Source organism: Saccostrea cucullata, unplaced genomic scaffold (genome assembly GCF_032062105.1).
Source record: "Saccostrea cucullata isolate Sc308-1 unplaced genomic scaffold, CSIRO_AGI_Scuc_v1 ctg1649, whole genome shotgun sequence".
NCBI classification, from domain to species: domain Eukaryota; kingdom Metazoa; phylum Mollusca; class Bivalvia; order Ostreida; family Ostreidae; genus Saccostrea; species Saccostrea cuccullata.
In genome coordinates this window covers 36350-63397 of record NW_026919498.1, presented here as the reverse complement: position 1 = coordinate 63397, position 27048 = coordinate 36350, and the positions used below count along the sequence as shown (strand labels likewise).

General features: G+C 32.2%; 1 protein-coding gene across 1 annotated transcript in view; it reads right to left on the bottom strand.

Annotated features, from left to right (window-relative positions):
- Positions 1–26001, bottom strand: part of LOC134232727 (uncharacterized) — a 42496-nt gene extending 16495 nt beyond the window's left edge. Inside the window, exons 1-7 of the mRNA XM_062714717.1 lie at positions 25677–26001; positions 25497–25578; positions 20343–20479; positions 19738–19834; positions 18746–18910; positions 15690–15932; positions 8561–8599 (exon numbers count right to left, since the gene is read on the bottom strand). Of these exons, the coding sequence (XP_062570701.1) occupies positions 8561–8599; positions 15690–15932; positions 18746–18910; positions 19738–19834; positions 20343–20479; positions 25497–25578; positions 25677–25844 (931 nt within the window). The 5' untranslated portion in view covers positions 25845–26001. The remainder of the gene's footprint in view (positions 1–8560; positions 8600–15689; positions 15933–18745; positions 18911–19737; positions 19835–20342; positions 20480–25496; positions 25579–25676) is intronic.
- Between the last annotated feature and the right edge of the window lie 1047 nt (positions 26002–27048).

Sequence of the window (27048 nt, the reverse complement as noted above, 5' to 3'; positions counted from 1 at the left end):
CATAATCTTTCGGTTTTTTATTTTTTTCTGATTTTGTTTGTCAATGAAATAAATCTATAATTGTTGTATTAAAAAAAGTGTATATATAGGAGCATTTGGTGTCGAGATTAAATTTCCGTGACATCAGCTGATGGCGATCGGGCCCTGTGACGAAATTCGAAATCAGCATGAAGTTTAGCAGATAACATTATCAACGCATTAGAATTAAACTTTAGGAAGAAATGTATAGCGAGAAATATCATATTTGAACCCAATGCTACAAGAAAACCAGTAGGCATTTCCGATTTATGTGTTAAATTTAAGCCTGAATCGAACAGGTGGTCAAAATGGCATTGGACACCTTGTGTATTTGTATATAGAGGGAGTAGAATGTTTCGATATTTGGCTAATTTAGAGACTTACTGAAAAAAATTCAGGTGCCTGTGATTAATTATAAGGCACCCCTCATGAACAATAAATATTTGACCGAATTATGCCACTGGGCACAGGGAGGACGGGTTAATTACTGGCTAAAGGGGTTTAAGGTTATTACTGACTGCAAAACATCGGAGAATCTCTCGATCGAGTTTCATTTTTCAAAATATTAAGGCATCCCTTTAATTAACTTAGTTAATACTAGTACATGAAGAAAGCCTTTATATAAAAATACTGAATACATCTGTAAGTTGTACAGTTATGGATTACTTCCATAAAGAAACGTTTGTTTTCTTCTCCTTTTTTTCTCAATCGAAATTATTTAAAAGATGATAAAAGCTTTGTTTCCAGGGAAAAATTGATTTTCAAAAAGTGGGAATAGGTAGAATGAACCCACCTGCTGACCCGAAGTGAGCCTTCAAAACCGAAGCTCTCTGAAATTACCGTAATTAATCTCTGCTCGTCCATCCGTTTTTCTCAGACTAGCCAGCTAAAGATCTATGTACAGTACTCCAAATCAATTAATGTAAAGAATTTGAATTATCAATTTATTTCCTTTTTGAGTTGTTTGCTATAGAGCCTTTACAGTTACCTAATTACAGAATCAATAGAGCATGAAAGCCAATAAAATTTGCAACATCAACATAATTTTTTTTTCGTTCTGAGCACTTTTGGACGCCACTAATGGAGACAATTAGGGAGAAATTTTTGAAATTGAACTTTCTGTCTTTCAAACTGAAAATCGCAGGTTGATATATTGAAACAAACATTTGTGACATCAGTCTGGGATGTTATTGGTTATAAAAGATATGCATGCCTACTTTAATATCATCATTCAATGCATTTTTTGTTATTGTACACTGTATATGTTCGATGAAAGCATGGTAACCGCTTTTCAGTACTTTCAGTACTTTGATTATACTTTGTCCATGATCTGTAAATTGTCACCACCATGTTTTTGAATCGCCTGTAAGTATCATTCTTTGTCTAACTGTATGACTAAATATCCAAGATATTAAAAGATTTTTTGATAAAATAATGCAATACCTTAAGTTTCATTTTTAACTTTAAAAATTGAGTTTAACAAATTAGAAAAAACAGAAATATTAAGACTGATTCCAAAAAAAAAGACAAAGACCTCTCTAAAAGAGCATGGGTTTAAAAAACTGTGCAGATAATAAATAATTGTTAAGTCACAGTTTTTTGATGATTTAGATTGCTATCTGTTCATTTTTGTCACAAGGAAAAATGGGAAAAGAGAACAAAAACTGATGGTCAATTTTTATATCCCGATAAAATTACCAGTAACATATGTGAATTTGAAGTAATGATGTGTGTTCATTTCTCTGGTTGAGTTGTGAATCTATAAGCAAGAATTCTTAAGAAACCTTTGTGATTATTTCGAGTCATTTCATATTTGTATTACTAAATATTATGAAAAGTGACATAATTTCCGTCACATTTATTTCCATATGTAAGGAAATCTAAAGAGTATGATCGATAGTGTTAAACTGAGGCAGGCTATTGATTAATCAATTAGTTATTGCTAGACGAATTCAACATAAAACTGAGTGTCCTAAACAACGCGTATCCATTTGTTCTTTATCTTATAGTGGAATGATTTTTTATATCAAATGAATTAGTCTGAACATTAGGGCATCATACCGGAACTGAAAATAAGTAATTTTAAGTCATTATGAACAAACACAATATCTCGCTATGATACCAGGTGATTTAAGCAAACGAAAAGAAAACTCTTCCCGTTGTGCCTTTGTTTTTATTTTCAGAGCGGAAAACAAATAACTGGGATCATATTTAAGTAAAATATTAATTCACTGTAAAGGCTTATAGATCAGTCAGAAAAATGACGCCGTATTTCAAGTTAAAATCTCCTATTTTCAAAATCAATTTAGAACAAAAACAATTTTAATGAATATGCCGTTAAATAGTTTCGCAAACATTGCGAAATATGGACAATGATTAACTTGCTGACATGCAAATTTTTTTTTCGTGATAAAACTCAGATCAAAATGACATGGGATTAGAAATAATGATTTGTTTTCATTTCAAATAAAGAGAAAAATTAATGCATCTTGCAAAGATCTACACTATATTCAACAAAATATTAGATATGAATACATCATAGAGTAAATATATTCTTCATAAATTTTAGATAAATGCTAGTTTACCAAACAATGTCCAGAGTTTCTGAAATTAATGTACTGGTACTGATTAATGAAACTTCGTCCTTTTTAGTTCAATTATAATCCTTTTCTAAAGGATAAAGCAGTTCATTAAAAAAGCGTATAGTGCCTCAAGTATCTATGTTCCTCTTTTATATGTCACTTTATCATAGAAAAAGACGTCCGAGTAATGAAATAATCATAAAACGACTAAGTCTATCATCATGTTAAGAAAAACGGCTCAGTCCGTCACCATGTTATCATAGAAATTGACTCACTCCGTCATCGTATAGAAAACAACACAGTCCGTTATCATGATATAGAAAACGATTCAGTTCGAAATCATGTTATAGAAAACGACTGAGACGTCATCATGTTATAGAAAACGACTACGTCCGACATCATGTTACAGAAAACGACACAGTTCTTTCCTTTTTTTGTTATAGAAAACGACTCAGTTCATAATCACATTATAGAAAATGACCCAGTCCGTCATCTTGTTATTATAGAAATTGACTCACTCCGTCATCATTATAGAAAACAACAAAGTCTGTTATCATGATATAGAAAACGATTCAGTTCGTAATCATGCTATAAAAAACGACTGAGACGTCATCATGTTATAGGAAACGACTTAGTCTGTCACCATATGTTATAGAAAACGACTCACTCCGTCATCATGTTATAGAAAACGACTCAGTCCGTCATCATAAAATAGAAAACCCCAACCCGGGGTTAAACTTTCGACGTACGGGATCTGTCTCTTAGAGTTCAACCCCGGGCTGGGTTGGAAATGGATATCCTTATACAAGTGAATTTCTTTGTGCTTTCTTCATGTATTTTAATGTTTCTTCACATAGGGCAGTTATGTTAGTTAAAGAGTTGTTGTAAATAAAAATAATTTTATAGAACGTGTATTGGTAACGATCCTCTTATAAAACTAATGCCCAATTAACTGTATCTCACTTCTGTTCTTAAATACCGTGTTAAATAGTGCTGCGCTGTGAGAATTCCATCGGCATCGAATGCAAGATTTTTGATTTGCCTAGATAGCGCGCTGTTCCCTTATTGCTAAGAGACAGATTCCATAGGTCGAGAGTTCAACCCCGGGTGACTTCACGCATGTTAATTCTTAAAATTCCAATTCACTTTACAATAAATTTACTAAAAATCAAAACAAAATATTACCACTAACATAACATCGACGAAAACGATATGAAACATGAGACTATTCAACAATTGCAACATTTTGAAAAGCTCGAGCTATTGAAAATAGTTCGCTTACATTATGCATTCAGTCGCGTTTGTGCACAAATTGTTATGTCATAATTATCCCAATAAAGCAAATATCTAATTTCTTTTTCAGTTAAATTCTGAAGCAAAAATATTGATCATTAACTTTACTAACGATTAGGATGTTAAAAATACTTGTTTGAATATCGTCTCGCAATGGGACTATTTTGTTAATCGAAAGCGTCAGATTTGAAGCTGTTTGGGTTTTGTTTACGGTGCAATTTATAGTAAGACAGTCAATCAAGATGTCTATAGCCATGACTTTGTTTTGCTTTCAGCAAAGCCTGGCTAAAAATGTTTTCCCTGCTGTGTACAGGGTTTCTCAAATTAATGTACTCGCACAGATGAACGAGACTTTGTTCTTTTAACACATGTTTAAGTTCAGTGATAGTTCAATATAAAAATAGAATGAGAAAGCAAGAAAACTGTTAATCTATCATAAAACTAAATAGGTCATATTGTGCCGGTGTAACGTTGAATTTTGACCCGGGTTGAAGATTGATCCGGGGTCATTTTTCAACGTTGAATAGTGATACCAAAGGTGTTGAATTTAGACCCTAATCCGTTGAAAACTAAGCCGGGTCGTGGAATTTTGATCATGAAACCAGTTCAAAATTCAACAGCATAAAATCACGTATTGATGACTTGGTTTTCACAACTGTGATTTAATTCATAGGCGTTTGTAACGGGGGAGGAGGGGGGGGTAGGGATGCTTACCCCTTTTTTTGCAAAGATAGACATAATTTAGGCATTGAACAATGTGTTGGTTTAGTCCCCACCTGCTTTCAACATGTAGTAAAAAAGAAGAGCAAGTGGTAGTGTTTTTTAAAAAAAAGATATTGCATCCAACCCCAACCCTAACCCCCCCCCCCCCTCAGTAGGATTTTCGGATTTGGACTACTAGTTTGGACAATGGAATTCTTTTTCTTATCAATTTTTTTCAAATTTGAATTTTTCTTTCTTTCTCAATTATCCCCTCCCCCCCCCCCTCCCGAACTTTCAGTTTGCTTCCGACACCGATGTAATCAATGCACACTTAATTCTGTAATTCAGTTGTATTCTTAGAATGAAATATTTGAAAAAATATCATAGATTTCAAAGTTTCATGTAGCTTATTATTGCAATATTTCGTGTAATATTTATTTAAAAAGAGGTACATTTGTATATGTAAATCCAGAATATTAGTAAACATAGTTAAACAATATACAATTTAGTTAATAAATTTGTATATTTTTTTTTTTTTTTTTGTGCTAACAACACTTCATTTACTTTAATTTTAAAATTCCTAATATTAGTATTTGGAAAATGGTGAGAGTTTAACGCATGATGCACGTGCTTATTTAGTTATGCACAACATTAATAACTTATAATGTCCAACTTGAAATACGGATTTTTTCAAAATAAAAGGTTTAGTACGGAAGCCCGTTGGTGCCACGTACGAAAAATATTTTATCTGGCGGCCGCCACTTATTATTTGGCGGTCGCCATTTATATATCTGGCGGCCGCCACATAATTTATATGGCAACCGCCACATAAATTATTTTGCAAAAGGTGAGTGTTATTGGGTTAAAAAGATGGATGCTGACACTACCGCTGCTTATTGATAAAAAGTTAATGATAAAAAACGAATTCTGAAATATTGAAACACCATTCTTAGAAATCCAAAATGCAAAACTTTATTTAATTCTCAACCAATCATAGCTTACAGCAAACACAAGAATATAGGTGACAAGATAACCCGGTCTCACCTAAAACTAACACCATGATTTATGTCCGTGACCCCTGATGAGGCTTCCTAATAACCGAAACACTCTACAAATACTTGCATAATTCAAATCAAATATTAATCTGCTCTATGCAAAAACATATTTACTAGAAGTGTAGATTGGAGTGTAGGTTCATAATAAATTTCTTACAAGTTTGGTTGATTGATGTCGCTATTATAATTTTTACACTGTTTCCACCTCTGAAATCACACGTTAAAACATGCGCGCGCATCAGGAAGCCAGGTGTTATCTGGCGGCCGCCATATAAATTATGTGGCGGCCGCCAAATATTATGTAGCTGCCGCCGGATAAATATTTGGCGGCCGCCAGATATACAAGTGGCGGCCGCTAGATGAAATATTTTTCGTACGTGGCACCAACGGGCTTCCGTTTAGTGATCTTTTTCGCATAGTTAATCAAACAGTTCAAGAACGAACCTCACAATTAATACATATTTATTTTGTTAAGTAGAGGATGTAAAAGGGGTGTCATCTCCCCTTTTTGGGATGAATACCATATATATTTAAAGATTTTTTTTTTTGACTGGGCTGTTTTCTTCATTTTTGTAGTTCTTTTAATCAAAAAATGCTTGCCTTAGATACACAACTCTAACTTTCAGCGTTATTTAATATTTGTAATAAAGTAGCCAAAATAAAACATTGAACACCCCCGAATCGAGGAAACACAGGATAGTTTGTGAGAAATTTTTGAAGCGGCCCTTCCATCCAATTAGAGAAACATGATTTGGTTTTCAACACTGGCAGGTTTCCCTTTCCATTTTTTGTTTGTTTGTTTGTTTATTGCGTTTCGTTTATTTATTTTGTTTATGTTTCTTGTCACAATATTTCAGAAGGTTTTGACACCATACCCCCGCTTCCAAGAAAAACTTTAGGATCTCTCTCTCTCTCTCTCTCTCTCTCTCTCTCTCTCTCTCTCTGTTTCTTTGAAGAAGAATGCGCTTTTTAGTTGTTTAGATCAAAAGAAGTTGCAGGGACGGCGTTTTTTAATTGTTGATATCAAAGATGGTGGGAAGTGCAGCTTCTAGTCCATCCCAGATTCTAATTCTAGTTCTCATTCTCAAGGTTATGCTCCGAAAAAGATCGATTTTTAGGCCGAGGCAGGCTACTGACAGATAAGTTTGTTACAAGGATTTCACCAACCTTGTTTAAAGTCAGCATTACTTACATGTTATGGTCGCTATATTGATCTTTTCACAAATATAACGTATCATTGGATTCATTTTGACCTATGTGTTTCATTCTAATTTTTAGGCTTTTAATTTTGTTAATTTTTAAACTGAATTTAACTAGATGGGATGTTCTGCCTACCTGATCACTTTAATATTATATACGGCTCACTTTCTAGAAACCAGATCTCCAGGATTTTTGTTTTATGCCCTTTTCATGGTTTTGTACATGTAGTTATTTATTGATATGAATTTTAGAAAACATTGTCAAAAATAAAGTTGTCATGCTTGAAGATAACTAAATTAAATAATATAAATAGTGTATCAAAATGTACATATATACACGGGATGATAGGTTTATTTCTATTTTTCTTGAAAAGGGAAAAAATTGAAACCGAAATGTAAATATAGAGATACTGATACATCCCGTAAAACAACTTCCAAGTTCAAAAAAATTAACTCTTAGGTGGGGTCAATATTCAACAGGGTCAATTTTCAACTCGCTGAAGTCATCGGGGATAAAAAAAAAACATCAAGCTGTTGAAAAATGATCCCGGGTATAAATTCAACGACTTTTGGTCTCAATTTTTAACGTTGAAAAAAACACCCCTGGTTCAATATTCAAGGTTGAAAAATGAACCCCGGGTCAATTTTCAACTGGGGTCAATATTCAACGTTACACCGACTCAATATATTATCTTAAAATGCAGAATAAAACAAACATTATTCAAAATCAAATGTCCATTAAGCCAAACAAATCAGGGGCAGAGATTACAGGTGGGTTAGGTGCCATGGAAGCGTGATCGTGAGCATCCCCTGCCGATGGGTCTTATGTACCCGATCCTAACTCTGGAATTTTCAGGGTTCCTTGTTTATGATCTTTGTACAGATTTTTTTGCTTGAATTTTTTTTGGAGATCTATTACTGTATTATTTTTACACGTTTTCATTATATAGAGATTACGGCCTTTACTAGTCTCTGGATATAAGTACTATTAAGTGTCCACTTATCCTTAGGTGTCAGTAGATCGAAACGTCTACTATTCCCCAGGTATAAATAATTTTGTGTCATAATCATTACTCATGTGAAGTACCTTCATGTTGTCCACTGATTCAAGCGCCCCCTTACCCCGTGAGTTACAGAGATCTGTAGTTGCCCATACCTCCTATATCCACATTGATTTTCCCTCTCACTTTAATGCAACAGAATAAATGTAATTAAAATATCATTGACAAATAAAAAAAATATCATTGACAAATAAAAAAACCCCTTCCTCATATGTCAATAAGATAAAACCGAAGAAAAGACAAAATATAAATATTCATGATTTAATTACAAAAAGCACAACATTTTTAAGAACTTTATAACATTGTTAGCGATTAACAACAAATATATATTTTAAAATATGAAATGGCTAGTACTATAACTCAAACATAAGTATTTCTTAAAGGGTTGATCCAAAAGTAATGTCATAAATACTATAAAATCTTTAAAATTCGAAAATATTCATAAAAAATTCAGTATAATATGTCATTATGTAAGTTTGACTTTTGCCCTAAAACATTCAGATATAGGCAATACTTTATGAAATATATGGAGATATATTCAAGCTCAAAGTCCATGAAACAATACAAAATAGGAGCAGAGCAAACATGGACCTATAAAAAAATCACATGTGGGATCAGGTGCCATGGAGGAGTGAGCATCCCCTGCTGACTCGTAACATCCACCGTGTACTTCTTTTCATGATTGGGAAATTAACAGAAAAATCCGTCGACAATAATAAATAATGGCCTAACAAGTAGTCCGAAAAATGTCAGTCAGCATTTGACTTAATGCTAAGTTGTATATGCTGACAAGGACGAAATGATGACTCTTAGCGAGAGGGCTGATATTCTTGTTTCGTCATATTGTCTGTCAATAATTTACCTCGTTTTAGAAATTGTACATATATGATATTATAACAGTAACTTGATCCAAAGGGTCGTATCACGTCAAGTTAACAGGCGCGGATCATCAGATCTAACGAGACGCGAAGCGTCGAGTTTGATCTGATGATCCGCGCTTGTCAACGAGACGTGATACGGCTCTTCAGATCAAGTTACTGTTATAATGATAAATTTATTATATGCCCAATTATAACTTGCTAAATATATTAAAATAATCCTTTAGAGATCAATAGAATAACATTGATCCAATAAACAAAGCATTGAACAAAGGAATTTTTAACGCGCCAGAAAAATAACGTCATATTTCTGCGTACTGCGTCATCAGTTTCAGAGAGTGGTGATAGAGAATCAGAAAACCACCGGAAAGTCGACACGTCACGTGATTGCATAAAATTGACAGTAATATTGAATGATACACATTAGGTATATAATAAATAGGTAGAACATGTTCTTGTGTATCGAATCAGCTGAAAAACATATACCCCGTATACAGATGATGAAGGTATATTACTGCATAGGTTAGGGAAGTTGACGATTGAAAAGTTAAAATCAAATTGTTTATCATAAAGCCTGATTGTGTATATGATATATAATTGATCATGTAATATATCAGAAACAACACCGGTATATATTTTATATAGTTTATCTAATAAGCACAAATATATATACAGCCTGACTACATTGGATATCAGTTAGCAAGTAAGTGTCTTTGTACCAAAATCGTCTTATATTTTATAGTCTTTGGAGCCTGGGAAACAGGAAATGTACGTGACTCAATTTCAGAATAATGTCAGTAGGTTACTGAACTCTGTGAGAGTCAGAGAGCTAACTTTGCTTACGTGTCAAATCAATTATAAACAGATTGTGATACAATTCTAGTAAATTCCAAAACATTACAGATCAAATAATATTAAAATAAACTCAACGTTTGGTCTCGTTTATAATTATCGTCAAACGACAACAATTCGAACGTTTCTCTTTTACACTTATTTTGAATCTGATTAAACATACGATTTACGCATAAGATCAATTTAGAAAAAACGTTTGGGCAACATTAAAATGATTTTAATAGTACAACTCAAAACAAGAGTTATTTAAGAAATAAGATATCTTTTTTAAAACATATATTGGAATATGAATACGATTTGGTCACGAGATCAAATTCCAAAAAGCCTTGATGTTGAATTTGATCTCGTACCAATCTATGTTTATTGTCCGATAAAATAATACCTTATTACTTATATTTACATTTTTTACTTATTCATATTTTATATTTGCCTGATTATAACTTTTAATGTGTAAAATGTTTTATATTTCAAACTCAACGGCATAGGCCTACATGTAATCCATTGAATGTGTATCGACCCTTTATGACGTCACTGAGAAATTACGTCGAACGTTTATTACGTTCGAAGAACCTGCAGTTAAAGATACACATTACTTTCAGTATAGTGGTATTTAAAGGGAAGAATTTGAAAATGTAAATATAGCAACATAAATAGAGTTAAAATCTTTAAAAAGCACATTCGTTGATTATATCTTAATCTTCAAAAGAAATATTTCATATTATGAAATGAAATCTTTGAATGGCAAAACAAAATCATAGTAGTGGTATTTATACGTCAAATATTGTTTTCAACAAAATTATTGATTATTAAAGAATTTAATGCGGTTGTGACATTACTTTTGGATCAACTCTCCAATTTTCAATGTTTCACTTTGTCGGAGGAAAAACACAGAAACCTATAGAGTAAGACATTGTTTGAATAAAAAAATGACCGTAGGTGGACTAGGGAAGAATTTTTTAGATATTTTAAGTTGAAATTCAAAATTCGAACAGCTATTCATAATAACGTAAAGATATATTGAACATGGTTTCTCTGTGCGTCTGTGTTTTGTTTCGACAAAATGGTCCTGTTTGCAGCACAGTTAGGGTTACAAATGGAACTAGTGCTAATTGTAACGGGGACCGTTACAGATGTTCCCCAAACGCTCCCCAACTCCCTTTTGGTGCCATATTCCCTGTAAGCTTCATTAAATAAGACAAACTCGATGCATTTGAGACTTTAACAACGTTTACCCAAAAGTGTACAAAGTTCATTCAAATTTTAGCATTACACGCGTGTGCATGTGAATGCATGTGCGTAATGACCATATCATCTTGTCTACACAATCTATATATTTAAATATACTAAATATTAAAGTATTTAATCCAAAAGTATTAAAAAGATACGCTCATTCAAGTGTTTTTTTTTATTTTGCTCATTTCACATGCACGCACGTGCATACATGAGCATGGTAACCATATCTTCTTGTAGATGTCCGTTACATCTATCTGTGTTCTAAATCTCACCCCGTTTGGTTGAAAACGAAGGGAGTTATAGCTGTTAAAGTTTCAGCCAATCAGATTGCAGCGCACGAACATGCACGTGTGTGCATGTGCATGGTGACCATATTTTCTTGTAGTAGTCCAGTATATCTATCTATGTTCCAAATCCCATCCTATTTGGTTGAAAATCAAGGGAGTTATAGCTATTTAAAGTTTAAGCCAATCAGATTGCAGCGTACGTGCATGCACGTGTTTTCATGATAATTGCTATATATCATGTTGTAGGATTTACTAATGCATGGCTATTTTCAAAATTTCAAAGGATTTCGTCAAAAAACAAGAAAGATATTGAGACTTTAGTTTCAGCCAATCAGAACGAAGCGCACGTGCATGCGCGTGAGATCTTGCTATTTTGACCATGTCATATTATCTATGCTTCTAATATATCCTTATATTATAAGTTTCAAAGCATTTCATCAAAAATTTTAAAAGTTACGCCTATATCAATTAAATCGGTCATTTCACATGTTGCACGTGCACGCTCTTGCAAGCACGTGCGCGCAAAATGACCTTCGTTCCGCAAATCTACATAACATGTCTACTGACCCTAAAAACATTTCACCTTAGTCGGATGTATAGTTTACGAGATCATTCCCGGACAAAAAAGTACCCAGGAAGAAGAAGAAAAATAATAATAATAATAATAATAATAATAATAAGAAACAGAGTAAAAACAATATGTTCCCCAACTTCGTTTGGGGAACATAAATATCGGCGATTTTTTAAGGTAAAAATATATGCTTTATTAGGATGTGCGATTCTTTTTAGGACTTCACTGGTATCAAAAGAATGTAATGTGGTTTAAATCTACATGTCGGGGACATTTAGATTTGTCACGTGATGTCGACGTCACATAATTTTAGCAATTATACTTGCAGTTTAGAGGTCATTTATAAATTCCAATGTTGCAAGGGCATAACCAAGTTAAAAAATCTTAGTTTAAATTATAATCCTTTTCAACACTATATGTAGTTTATGAAAAGTGCTGCGAATCTATATAGATTCCCTTTTTTAATTGCTAAAATTTAATTTGTTGGACGGCAGGTTGAATATTTTGCTGGTCAACAAAGTTGAATATAGCTATAATTAATTTATTTGCAAGATTTCATGAGGTTCGCAGCAGTTTTCAAATATCCTAATGCTTGTTGAGTTTATGTGTAAAATATTGACAAGATACATTGAGGGTATGCCCTTGCAATAAATCGATTTATTAAGGCCCTTCCATTACTTTTTCAATGAATCTGCATACAAACACACGACAGCATCACTTGTCTGCAGAATGTACGCATAGTTTATTAATAAAATACTAAAACAGACATCGCATCCAAGTTAACGGTCTTTTATTCAATAGCAAATAATATTTTATTTTAGAAGAAAAGACATTTTTCATTGTAAAAATGCGACTTGATCAGCCTCTCACTGTATATAAACTGCGTCATTTTTGCGAGATGACGTCACATTGACAAGTGCATTGCGATCAATGCATTGTTTATATACTGTTGTGTGGGATTTAACAAACGACAAAACTGCATGTAAAAGTAAGTTTGTATGAAGTATATAGCTATCCAGCTGTTTGAAATAGCAAATACGTTCATTTTGTGATATTTTGAAGACCTTATATTATGTGTGACGTCCTAGTTAACATTTCCCGTACAAATTAGGTCACGCCTCCTTACTTTAACCTTAACTGTGCTGCGTTGTTAGCAATGAACTGTTCTAGCGAGTTTGTAAAACGAAAACTTGTTTGTAAAGTATCTAAAACCTTGATATAAAACCTTGTGGTCATTACGAGTTTATTTTTAAATTGTGCGAGTGTTCTTCAATAAAAGTGTTTTTTTTGTTTAAGATTCAGAAAACCAATTTTAAAAAGAAAGTGAATTTCTCTGGTGTTTCTAGGTGTCTGCGTCTTTCCTAAATGCCGACATTTAAAAATAATATTGGGTTTTCGTTACTCAAATGAACACAGACCCTTTACACATTACATAGTCTAAATTGCGTGCATTATATTTCAAAACTGACACTTTATAGTCAAAAATAATAGTATACAGTAAGTTTCACAATGTTATCTACAAAACATTCATTGTATTAATAATAGATTATTAGTTACAAAGTCAGTTAGTGACCTAATACGGATTCATACAGGGTGTGAAATGGAAATCCGTATTGGGCGAGGCGGAGCCGAGTTCCAATACAGATTTTCATTTCACACCCTGTATGAATCCGTATTAGGTCACCAACTGACTGTGTTACGAATTTATCCCGCTGAAGACCTTTTTCAATATAAAAAGAATATTTGTGCATATTATGAAAATATTAAGTTTTAATCCAATAACAATCAACATAAAATATCGTTACGGTAACAAGAAATTTAACTAAACTACCTACGTAAACCGTTTCTTTGCCGCCATTTTTATTTACAATAACAACGCTTCGAACGGAATCGCGTGCCCGATTTTCATATTACGCCTGGACGGAGACGTAATACGGAAAATTTCAGGGCGTCATGTCATCAGCCTTTATCTAATCAGCAATCGACAAATTTGTATGAAGCGGGATAAATATTATTATTACACATTGTACACATTTATGTTTTACTACATTTGATGTGGTATTATAATAGTGATTGACAAGAAACTCATCTGTACTACATTAGATGAATCACTAAGGTATGCCAGGCATTAAGGACAGTTCAAAATTATGATTATTACGATTATGATTATATTCCAACTTTCTAATTGTCGTTAGTGTCTCTGGCATCCCAACAAACTTGAAAACACCAGAACCTGACCACAGGTCCATAAAATACATAATTTAAGTAGAGGAGGCAATGCTTATTACAATCACACCAACAGTTATGACCGTATAATGTCCAGGAGTAAAGAAAAAAGTTTTTTTTAAATATTGTATTAAATTTGGTGGTTATCCTACTTCGCAGTCTCCAAGGCGACAGGACGATAAAATTCATATAAAAAAAATCTTTACTACTCATAGATGCCATATGGCAGAAATGTTTAAAATTGGTTCTACACTTCCAGAGGAGAAGCTGAAAATTTTCAAATGTTATTACACTACGCACAACTGATGATGAACAATGCACGACGAACGACGAAAACGGATAGCAATAGGTCACCTGAGTGACGCAGGTGACCTAATGAATAAGTCAAAATATTTTAACTAATTAACTAATGTATCAAATGGAACATCACACAGAGTTTCCTGTCAAGTCGAAATCAACAATAACCTTTTATCTCAAGTCAAAAAAAATATGTTGGAATTTTTTATTGATGACAAAAAATGCGAGTTTCCTATTATATGGAATTTTAAAGAAGGGTAGTTAGGTTATTATTTTTCCGATGTTGAGGTGGGGATTGGAAATTCAATATCTTTTTAAAAAAAATAGGTCTAGGTTTAATCAATGTCTAACAAAGGCCTTAAAGAATACCGATCCCGCTTAAAAAAAACAAAAAACTAATGGTTTTACCGTTAATACACAGGGAAGTAACAAGTCTTACTGTTATATTTAATTACCATCTTTTACATCTATTCATCTTATATGATATTTTCATTTAAATATCAAGAATGGATTTATTAATTTGATTTTAAAACATTGATCAGAGATCTTCTAGGTATATATGCGATATAGTCCAAATTTGGCCCCCAAAAAACTTCATAACAAATACATATGACGATAATTATGAATCAAGAAATTGCATTTTAGACTTTGACTTGGGTTAACAAATGAAAAAAAAGTGCCAAATTGTTTTTTTTTTTCCTCATGACCAGTAAGACATTATCATATTGTCATTTTTTGTACCTCTTAAATGATTCCGATGTCATTCTATTTAAAGTATCCAAAAAGAAAACTTGATACATTACATACAAAAAAAGTTCTGAAATAATTGAAGTTTAGATTGCATTCTGTCTATTCTTAATGTAAGGATTTCTGTATATTATTAAATGCTTTAAACAATAATAAAAACTAGACCCTCTATGCCACCGAACACCATGTCACAAGAGCATAGGTAACTGGTAATAAAGATATTAAAATCAAATGAAGTTTTTTTGGAAAAAATCAATTCAAATCAACATGTCTAATTTAAAAACAAGTACAATTTTCGATAATACCAATCATCGAGAATTCTTACATCTAAAATACTTTGATTACGTCAGTTTTACTAAACTATGGTACATGTTGCTTAGTCTATATAATATTGTTGATATCGTGCAGAGATCCGATGGCCTTGGTCTTAAATTTAACTCATCAGTTATGCTTCTTCGTGCCATTTTAACTATGCAAATCGGATATCTGCACATAACCAACAATATACTTTCATGTAAATTACTAATATTTAATTCGTCGAGAAACATTTCTTTAAAAACGTGTTAATACCCCCCTCTGAATCATGGAACTACGCTACGCACTCCAGCGAGATAAAATTTAGCAACAGTTAGCATTCAGTATAATATTATTATTAATATTTCAGGATTATTGATGGACAAACTCTAGTTTTTGTTTCTAACCATCATCGAAGTCTGTTTCAATGCTTCAGTTCCTGTCCAGTGATACCATATCATGTATTGCCAACCAGACGCCCCAGACTGTCCGTACTGTCCGTTCAGGTTCGCGTAGTGACAATTGTTGTACCACCAGCCTCCCTTATATGTTACACCACAGTTACCACCACTCCACCCGTCATTGTCCTGGTCTTTAGTAGTAAATCTATATCCATTGTTATACGATAAACTGTCACCTGTAACCAAGTGTAGATAACATTTAAGCCTACTTATTAATGAATGATATGTCGTTATAAAGATACCGCATCTGTAGATATCATTGTGAATTTTGACCTGTATAAAGTGGTATCAAAAAAATCGTGGACCAGCGCCATAAAGTTAAAACAGCTTAAGGTACATTAATGAATTTTAAAACATCTAGCTAACATCATCTTTTCTATCTATATAATAAACCACAAATCATCAATTTTATTGTTAAATAAATTAGTAATGTTTTTGTAAGCAATGGTATGTCCAGGCGGCGCAACCCTGAACACGACGTTTCTTCGACCTAAGTGTAACTGAGAAAAAATCATTTGATATGAACATTTGACATATACCTTCATCACCTGCATATGGAGTATATATATCTCAGTTGATTCGATACGCAGGAGCATGCCCTACGTATGAACAATTTCTAAAACGAGGTAAATTATTGACAAGCAAGTTGATGAAACAAGAATATCAGCAGTCCCATTTAAAGTCATCATTTCGTAAGTTCTATGGTCGATACAATGACCTTGTCGGCAAATACAATTTATCATTCAGTCAAATGCTGACTGACTTTTTTCATACTAATTGTTAGTCCATTATTTATACACTGAATTGACTACGAATTTTTCCGTTATTTCCCGATGATGACAAGTAGCACAAGTATAAACTTATAGGGTTTAGCACAGGCATATTGTTTGAATATTTTAAACTTAGACAATATTAATATCATAATCATTTTAAGTTACTAGAAGTGAAAGTAAAATGATATAAAGGTTTATTAAATCAGAATGTATATTATTAGTGACTCAAATTCGATGACTTTATAATTGGAAAAAGGACTTTGATTTTGTGAACTATAATTATCTTGTTAAAACAAATTGGATTTTATTGTTGTTCCAATACACCATAATTTGGTAAATCATTTTGTAATGAAATTGGTCCGAATAGACCAATCAAGCCCATCGATAGTAAGTAACAGAATCTGAACGGAAATACAATGGTATTATTAAGAGTTTTGACTAAGAGCAATACATTTGGGAACTTTGAGGTAAATAAGTAAAAGAGCTTAGGGCTAGAACTCCTGTGGTGCAGAGATGGGGATTGAGCCAATAGATATTACTAATGAGTATTTATCTGCATTTAAGGGTGGTGCCATGTTGGGGTTCATAGGTCAACGGACAGACCTACGGACAAAGCGTAGGTGGTTAGTGATGGTGAGTTAGCCAATGAAATGCATTTTTATATCCTGGACCAAGGATACCCACTGAGCACAAAATACCCTGTTTTGGTCAGAAAAGAGCATTCCCGCTTTCATTCCTATTCCCGTTTTTATTCCCGGTCTTATTCTAAAATTATCAATTCTCTCTTCACCTTTTATTTTTGGGAATCATTCTTTTGGACTTTTGCTTATTTATCTATTAGGAGTTCGGTCTTCAGCTCTTTGTATTTTGGACGGACCCTTTGAACATTTATATCAACAGTGCATTGGTTTATACGGATCAAATTTCAAATTTCGAAAACGCTTTTAAAAAACTATACGATCACAGTAAACTTGTAAATTGGATTGATAAACTTTTAAACCAACTAAAGTGTCCTCATTGGCTTACACACGGCGGGTGTGACCGGTCAGCAGGGGATGCTCACTCTTCCTTGGCACCTGATCCCACCTCTGATGTTTCAGAGGTCCGTGTTTGCTCTGCTCCTATTTTGTATTGTTCTATGGACTTTGAGATTGAATACTGTTCGTTATCTCCATATCCTTCCTTCATCCAAAAATCCCTGAATTCATGTATTTGTTGGGACACTGTTGTTCCATAAAAAATGGAAAATTATCTCATTCTGGAAGTTCTATGAAATTAATTTGAATAATCAAATATAATAAATAAATAAATTTAACTTGGATTGTCCAAACAAATAAGACATTGAAAATGACGACGAAAAGGAGGAGGGGTTTCCTTTTCCAACATTTTAAATTTTGCCCCTGAAAAGCTGGTATAGACCTAAGAAATTTTTAAACTGGCTAAAATGCATCCAGAGTACTTGTTTGTAATGCCAAAAGAGATTCAGAGAGATAGGGGATGCACAGTTAATGTCGATTTGTTGTCAAGATGTGAAACGCAACCACGTCAAAAATGACGTTGACCATGTGTTGTAATACACATTCAGGGAGAACCGGTTTCCAGGGGGGCCGGTTTGGAGAAGTTTCACTGTATTAAACTCAAAAAAATAATTGCTGGCACAATCAAGCGAGGATCACTCCCAATGCATAAATTCATTTGCAATATGAAATGCATCGAAAGCCACCTTTCTGGCACTTAAAAAGCTATATAAACAAGACGGGACTAAGTCCTAACTCAGCTCCAGGGAATCCCATCAAAATAAGTGTATGAGGTAGAAGAAGCGGACATTGAAAAACAATGACGTTGTCGGACGTCATGACACTAAACGGCGACGGCGCCGGGTGCTATTAAGTCGTTTTTATTTGAAAATAAATTGGGAAAAAATGAACGTATCAAGCAAAAATTTTCAACATTTTTTAAATATTTTTTGTTATTTTGTTTCTTATAAATTTTGAAAGCAAAGACTACATGGTACTAATTTTAAAGCCTCAGTCCACGAGCTTTTTGATAACCCCTCGCATAGGATATTCATATTTTTAGCATCACAGCAAGAAAATAATATTTAAGATATGAAATAGTTACCCCACCTAATATTATTGGGTTATTGAACTTATATTGGTGATTATTGGTCTGCATAATCCTTCATTTAGAGAGCATTGGCGGATAAAACTACTCACCCACTGTTCCGTTGTATCCAGATACTGTCAGAGTATACTTATTGTTTTCATCTCCGATGTAAAATGTAGAATACACAGCATAGGCCTGTTCTCCATTATAACTCTGTAGATCAACTCGGAGTTCTTGGTTTTTATCCTTTGTTAAGGCGTAGATTGCGTCATTCCCTATATATAATAAATATACTTTATAACTTTTTTTAACAAATAATCCATTACCAATATACCAAAAAAGATCGACTTTGAATAAAAGAAGATCCTAAAAGAACGACAGAAAAAAAGAAGTAGACACTAACAGTATTCTATGTCTCTGTACATGGGGGAATGGGAAAATATTCTTTTGGTGTTTTGTATATTCTCAGATTTAGATCTTATCTTGTTGTAATGTTTTGTAGCATTTCATGACTACATGTGAAGAAACACATTTGTAATTGCTCGGATTTTGTAATTAATTTATAATTTCCTTAATTTATAAAATGTATTTTGGTGATATTTATTGTAACACATCCATTGATAGGGAGTTTAATAAATGTTAACAATATATAGATATTGTTCATATACCGTATGTTTTCCTTTATACAATTGTGAAGACATTTTAGTAACCTGTAATAAAATGGTTAAAATTATGAGTAAATAATGACCCCCCAACTCCCGGAAAAAAAAACAAAAACGTTGAATTAACTTTTATTCAATGTCTAATCAACATTGATTTTCAATTTTGAATCAACGTTGAGATTTCAACGTTGAACTCAATTTTCAAAATCTTACATAAACTATTTGAAATGAAACTATATATTAAACAGTTGAACAAAGTTTTTTCAATGTTGTGTGCCTGCTGGGTATATATATATATATATATATATATATATATATATATATATATATATATATATATATATATATATATATATATATATATATATATATATATATATATATATATATATATATATATATTGGCTATATATATATATATATATATATTATAATTATACCTATCCAATTGTTATTAGAGGCATTCCCAAATCCATGTTTATACTCCATCCATGTCCTGTTAAAATCCACCTCATCATCCTGTCGCTTTTGAATCACCTGTAATCAATGCCAGATATTTCATTTTGTTGCTGCTAAACACCGACTAGTATGTAACTTTCTCCTCAATTATCTGTAAATGTTCAAGCTAGAATATATGCAAGTGTGTACTATTTTGTGATACAGAGACGGTTTGTGACAAGACTGAATATTATAGAATTGTTTTAACATCTGATATTGTCATTGTGTAAAAACAAAGCAAATCAATTTTTAAAAGGTTAGTTTCTAAATCTTGTCTACTGCACACCCGATGAGTACAATTAAATCCCAGAACTTCAGATTTAAATTCTACTGCCCTTTGTTATGTTAGAGTTCGTCACTTAATGTTTGGTTAATGCTTTAATAGAATATAATTGTGGAGTTTAGATTGCGACTCGTTCTTCAGGTGCTGATGTTGAGGGACAACCATAATGTCATCATGATAAGTTTTATTGGGTTTGTTTCCAAGATGTCTAACATGTGTGACTTAGTTTTTTCATACATAAGGAAAAAATAAAACACTACTCACTGTCCACCCTCCACCATCTGTTGTCATGTTACACAAGACCTCTCTTCGTGTGTCAGGGTAAATTACGTACACACCGTCTTTTCCTTTCTTGCTTGGGTCTCTTTTCACAATATCTGAACAGTCTTTGTACATTTTTTCTATTCCATGTAAAAAGGTTAAGAAATTCAATATATAATTAATTTCTATATACTTACTAATTGATTCACATGGTTTCAAACATAAAATTCAATGGAGATTTAAGGATATATTGTGTGTTCTTTAATTCATAATTGAATACTCCGTAAATCTTATTATTTTCTTTTGGACCTTTAAAAATATTATTACAGAATCTTAAGGTATAGAAGATACAATCTGGAGAATAAAATATGTAGTCATAAGACATCTTAACATAAAATTTTAAATATGAATTAATTTGAAATCTATTGTGATCAATAATTTTTGTTGGAAAAAATAACATTATTTGGAGAATTGCAAGGTTTTAATTACTTATTGACATTGACAAAACATATCAGGAAAACAAGTGTTTTTCGAAAGTTGATGTCCTCGATTGCAGCTACTTTATGTGTGTAGTTATGTCTTCTAGATCAACTAGTGTTGTAATTTGTATGGAATAAATCTGATTGGATTAAGTAGAAAGCAGTGGTTGGTCATGTCAAAGGTTACATAGTAAATATAACATATACTTGTAATGATATTCGTTTTTTAAAGTAAACGCGAATTGTTAAGGCTTGAAAAAAGGGTCGAGGCCTAATTTTTAACGGGAAATGTTTACTGTGACGTCACACAAAAACACAACTTTTATGTATTCCTCATAATACCAGAAAATGAAATAATTTGCAAGTTTAAACTGTATAAGCATAATAAACAACAATAAAATTTGTCAATGCATTAAAAAAAGTAGCTAGTTAAATCCCATACAACTGGTTATAAATAAACAAATCACTAATCTGGATGAACATGTCAACATGACATCATTTTGGTAAAAATGACGTATTTCATGTGCTGTGAAAGGCAGATTTAGGAATTTTTTTAGCAATGAAAAATGCGTTTTATTATAAAACAGAATATTATTTACAGGTTTTAAATGGGCTATTACATGTAATACCAATATTCTTTGCTGAGTACGATTATTCGAAATAACTAATTTCCTTGGAAAAATATATATAGATAATGTTTTCAATTAATCATCTTTGCCTTTAAAATGTTAAGAATCCTTCAATTTATTACAAATTCAGTTATAATCTGTAAATTTCTGTTTACTGGATATATTAAAACATGCCATTAATGTGTGCAATATATATAGGCCTAAATGAAATCCAAAAAACAGTTTCTGATATATGTAGAGAGGGTCAATGTATATATTTTTGTTTTGGGCCTTTTAAAATAATTGTACAAAAACTGAAGGTATTACACTTGCAATCTGGAGATTTAAATATCTAGTCATAAGTCTTAATAAAAAAAATCAAATATGAATCAATTTTAAATCTATCATGAACAAGAATTTTTGTAGAAAAATATTAAAGTATCTGCAGATCGCAGGGTAATAAACTCATATTGATAACAACTATAGAGAAAACAGGTATTTTGGATAGTCATGATGAGTCTTTATGTTATAAACTTACATACACATCAACTAGTGTTAAAATTTACCGTTTCAATCGTTTTTGATTGAATGCAGTTACATAGGAAAATATACGGAAAACTTTTAAAATCTTCTTTTCATGTACTTTAAAGCCATGATGAGAGATAATTATATGGAATCATCCTCAGGTAGTGTAGATTCTAGTTTGTTCAAATCAAAACCCCCAGGGATAGGATGGGGCCACAATGAGGGATCCAAGTTTTACATTAAGATATATTCAAAAAGTCTTCTCAAGAATAGCAAAGCCATGATTGGTGGTACTAGTATTTATATGGAAGCATTCTAAGGTAGTGTAGAATTAAATTTGTTCAAATCATAACCCCCAAGGGTAGGGTGGGGCCACAATGGTGGATCAAAGTTTTACATAGAAAAATAAAGGGGAAAATCCCAAAAGTAGAAAATCTATGTTTAGTCGTATTGGCGTGTAAGCATCCTCATGTATTGAAGGTTTAAATTTGTTCAAATCATAGCCCTTTAGGATAGGGAGGGAAACAATGGGGAATCAAATTCAAATTATTACGAAATAATATATAGGAACAAAATGTTAAAAAAAGAAATCTTTTTATTAATTAAACAGCAAAGTCATGAAGACTCCCCCCCCCCCCCTCTACCTCAGTAAACTTTCAGTTCTGATCTGATATGTGTTTTTTCCTAGCCGATGTGCTCAGATGAGCGATGTTGTCCCTGGGCCTTTTGTTTGTTCATAGAAAACGATTGCATCCAGTCATCATTGTAGAAAAATTCACATCCGCCAACGCTAATTATACATTTTTTCAATATTATCGTTACCAACATTTCTGTATAAACAAATTATTTCATTCCTTTGATTTGAGAAATTATTGCTTTTCACTGTATAACCAGCTAATGAAAATTTTATAGAATATCTTAAGAGTTAAAAAAATACATACAGCCTTGTTTGTATAGGAAAATCGTTGCATTCATTCATTCATTCATTAATGATCGCAGAAAAATAAGCGGATTTTTCTGCATTGTAGTTACAAAATTCCTGTATGAGTATTTCATTGTTTAAATGTTTTTTTCAGCATACATATATAACCAACTAAGTAAATTTTCATTGTCTTCTGTACTAACTTATGTTGATTAATTTGATAGGCAAAAATATTTAAAAGTGGAATTGAAAATGTCAAAGCATGTATTATGTAAACAAGAGCTTGCATTCTCTAACACAAGTAAATACATAATCCAATTAGCTCTAAATCCTCTAAGAGTTTTTTGACGAAGGAAAACGATTTTACTTTCGGACTGGCTGAAGAGTGTGTTTCGTAAAAGACACTTTTATCACATTAATTAAAACTAGAAATAACCAAAGAAATGAAATACTCACAAGTACAAGGTAATTACAAGGTTGGAGTCAATTAATTTGAAAATGCAATTAAATACTTTGAAATATATAAATAGTTTTGTGAATCATTTGTTATGAGAATACATGTACAATTGATTTTTACGAAGATAATTGATTGTGAGTAAGAATGTATTTATATACATTTCAATTATTTCAGTTTGATTTTACAAAATTTTGGAGACCCACATTTAAATTTTTTCAGAATTTTAATGTCTGTTGATTTTAGGGATAATTAGGGATAAACGAGTTCCTGTTGCAAAAAGCTCATTAAAACCGCTTTAGGTACATCAATGAATTTTCAAATATCTATTAAGCATCATCTTTTCGATCTATAAAAAAACCACAAATCATAAATTTTATTTTTTAATAAATTAGTAATGTTTTTGAAAGCAATGGTATGTCCCTTTATAACCTACGAGATACACGATATATTTTTCGATTAAGTGTAGCTTTAAAAATATTTGATATGAACATTTGAAATTCAAAAATCTTGTTAATTCAGGTATGTGTTGGGACACCATTGTTCCATAAAATATGGAATTTTTACCTAATTCTGGAAGTTGTATGAAATTTTATCGTAAATTTTGCATGGAGTGTCCAAACAAAGAAGGCATTGAAAATGACGTAAAAATGGGGAGGGGTTTCCTTTTCCAACATTCTATCAAGTTTTGCCCCTGAAAAATTGGTATAGACCTAGGGGATGTTGAAACTGGCTATTGAGAAATAATATATATCCAGCGTATTTGTTTTTTAATGCCAGAATAAATAAAAAGGGAAAAGGGATGCACAGTTAATGACGATCTGAAGTCAAGATGTGAAAAAATCAATCACGTCAAAATTTACGTTGATCATGTGCTGAAGCTATTGAACTCCATAAAAGCAAAATATGCTGGCATAATCAAGCGAGGATCTCTCCCAATGTATAAATCCATTTGCAATATTATATGCATTGAAAGCCGCTGTTCATGACATTGTAAAGTCATATTAAAAAGACGGATTTAAGTCCTTACTCAGCTCCAGCGAATGTCATCAAATTAAGTGTATAAGGTAGAAGAAGCGGACACTGAAAAACAATGACGTTGTCGGACGTCATGAAACTAAACTGCGACGGCGCCAGGTTACCATGTAATGTTGTATTAGTTTTATAATGATATGGCAAAAAAATGAAACGTATCAAGCTAAGATTTTCAAAATTCCTTCATTTTTTGTTGTTTTATGTTCCTTATAAATTTCGAAAGCGCAGAATACATAGTACTATAATTTTATAGCCTCAGTCAACAAACTTTTTGATAACCCCTTTTAAAACATTCGGTGTGTGTGGTTTGGTGTTTCATCTTTTCAAAACCTATTCACAATAAGATTTTTCGTAAAGATGAAACAGGAAACAATTTTTTCTGATTAATACTTTGATTTCTATTTTTATTGATTTGAATTTTGAATCTTTCAATTTTTTATGTGATAGCCATGTTTATAGAAACATGAAATTAAACTATTCAGTCATTGTCTTTTTTAATATGATTCTTTGATAATTTCAATTCTTTCAAATCAAAAAAAAGCTTTTAACTAAAAGGTTTGACCTCTCCAATGCCAACACAATATAATTAGGAAGAAAATGCTGTGTTGTAATCGATATTGACACACAGACAATTTTGTATTAAAAGAACATTAACATAATAAAATTGATTGATTAAATATTTTAACGTCTAATTTGAGAAATTTTCGCTCATACAGAGCTGACCTGCTTCAGATGAAGTACCACAATACTGTAAAATCACATATTTTTTGGGGGGTCAAATTTTCGTGGTTCATGGAGATTTATTTTCGTTGATGTAGAATTGTTGAGTAGTTATGTGTGTCACATTTTACATTTCATGGTGGACATGAATTCGTGGATCTCTTCACACCTCGAAAACAATGAAAATTAAAACCATACAATTTCACAATATTTGACCCATTAATGTTTCTAAAGGCCGTGACAGTAAGGGAATTACTTCGCATCAACGACTGCTGTGAAAAAGAACTCGGATTTTAAGGTCTTACTCAAGGACCAAGGACCGTTTACTCCAATTATCGAACTCCAAAAACTTTGATTATAACCTAATTTTGTAATCTTCACTTAAAAAAATATGATAAGCATCTTATATATTACCTTTTAAAACAGGTACACAGTTACCCCCAAGACAGATTGCATCCTCGGTACAGGTATGCTTGGGACAATCGGCCGCCAGGTGCTAAAAGTAATTCAACTTAGCGTGGTAACTCATTTAATATTGGACCGAATTGTTGTTATTCTAGTTACTGGTGCTATAATATCTGATACATTGCTTACCTTTGGAAAACTTTCCCGGTCAACATGAATGATTCGGCCTCCGGTCATAAGACTACTGACTTTTTTGATGGCAAATCTCGTGTTTAGTTGGCATATCTTTTTTTCGCGTATCCAATCCACTGAGCGACACAACTCAAATCTGTTACAAACCATCATGCACATTCCCATTTCTGCATTGGTTAAAAGGTTAAAGCCAGGTACTGAAGAATTTTCATAATTGCTAACGATTAAAGTTTTGGGATCAAAGCACTCAGAGCAGCATGTCTGTAAAAGGCTTAAGATTTGTCCAATGAGGTAAACATTGATCACCTTAGTGTCCGCTGTAAATTTCATTTTAACAGTTTTCTGTAAGAATTTAGCGGTCAGATTTCATTGTTGGTGGCTTTTACCAGAATAATCTACTTTGTGAGTTCTCTACACTCCTATATCATATATATTTATTGCTAAGGTCTGTTTATTTATTATTGATCAGGACTCATATGATAGCACCATTTGTGTTTATTGAATACATTGTTACGTAACCTAAAAAGTATTGTCGATCTTAATTTTTACAGTTGTTCATATTTGATTATTTTTCGTCTCATTTCAAATAATAATAATAATAATATTAAAGATGACTAACATTCTCAAGATCTGTATTAATTACATTTTCTCCTTTATTTTCTGTGCAGAAAACAAAGATAGCTAGTACTTATGTTTTTAATCGTAAGTACCGACACTAACTTTTAAACTGAAATGTGAAAAGGAGAATGTACCAGTTATTAAAGAAATCTAACTAATGTATATTTTGAAATATATTCTTGTCATACATGCAATTGATCAAATATAGATATTCAATGGAGAAATTTAATGCTTTTGTGATCTTTGATAAATTGATTTTACCTCTGAAACTAAACTAGCTCCAACAAACAATTCATGGTATTCTAAACAAGCAATTTAAATATTGATTGAAAAGATTGGTATAAAAATTGGATTTTTGAAATTATTTTTTCAACAAATCTTTTTAATAATATATCCTATCCTTTCAATTTTCCTAAAATGTAAAAGAGGAAAATAAAGAACAGTGGCCAATTTCATAAAATTAGTAAACAAAATGAATAGTGAACAAGACAAACCTACAGACCCCAGGAAACACCAAATGTGGGATTAGGTGCTAAGGACTATTACACATACCAGGTCCTGCTCGACGGGCCAGGCCTAAGCTTAATGTATTAGTAAAGTAGACGTAGTAATGTTACACTGAAGAAAAAAGTCTGCTGTGACGACCAAGCCACATTGACCGTGAAATTTAACAAATTGAGTACTCAAACGCGCTAAATATATTAAACCTAAGCATTTAAGAGTAAAGAGGGATCAAATACTTTTAAATATT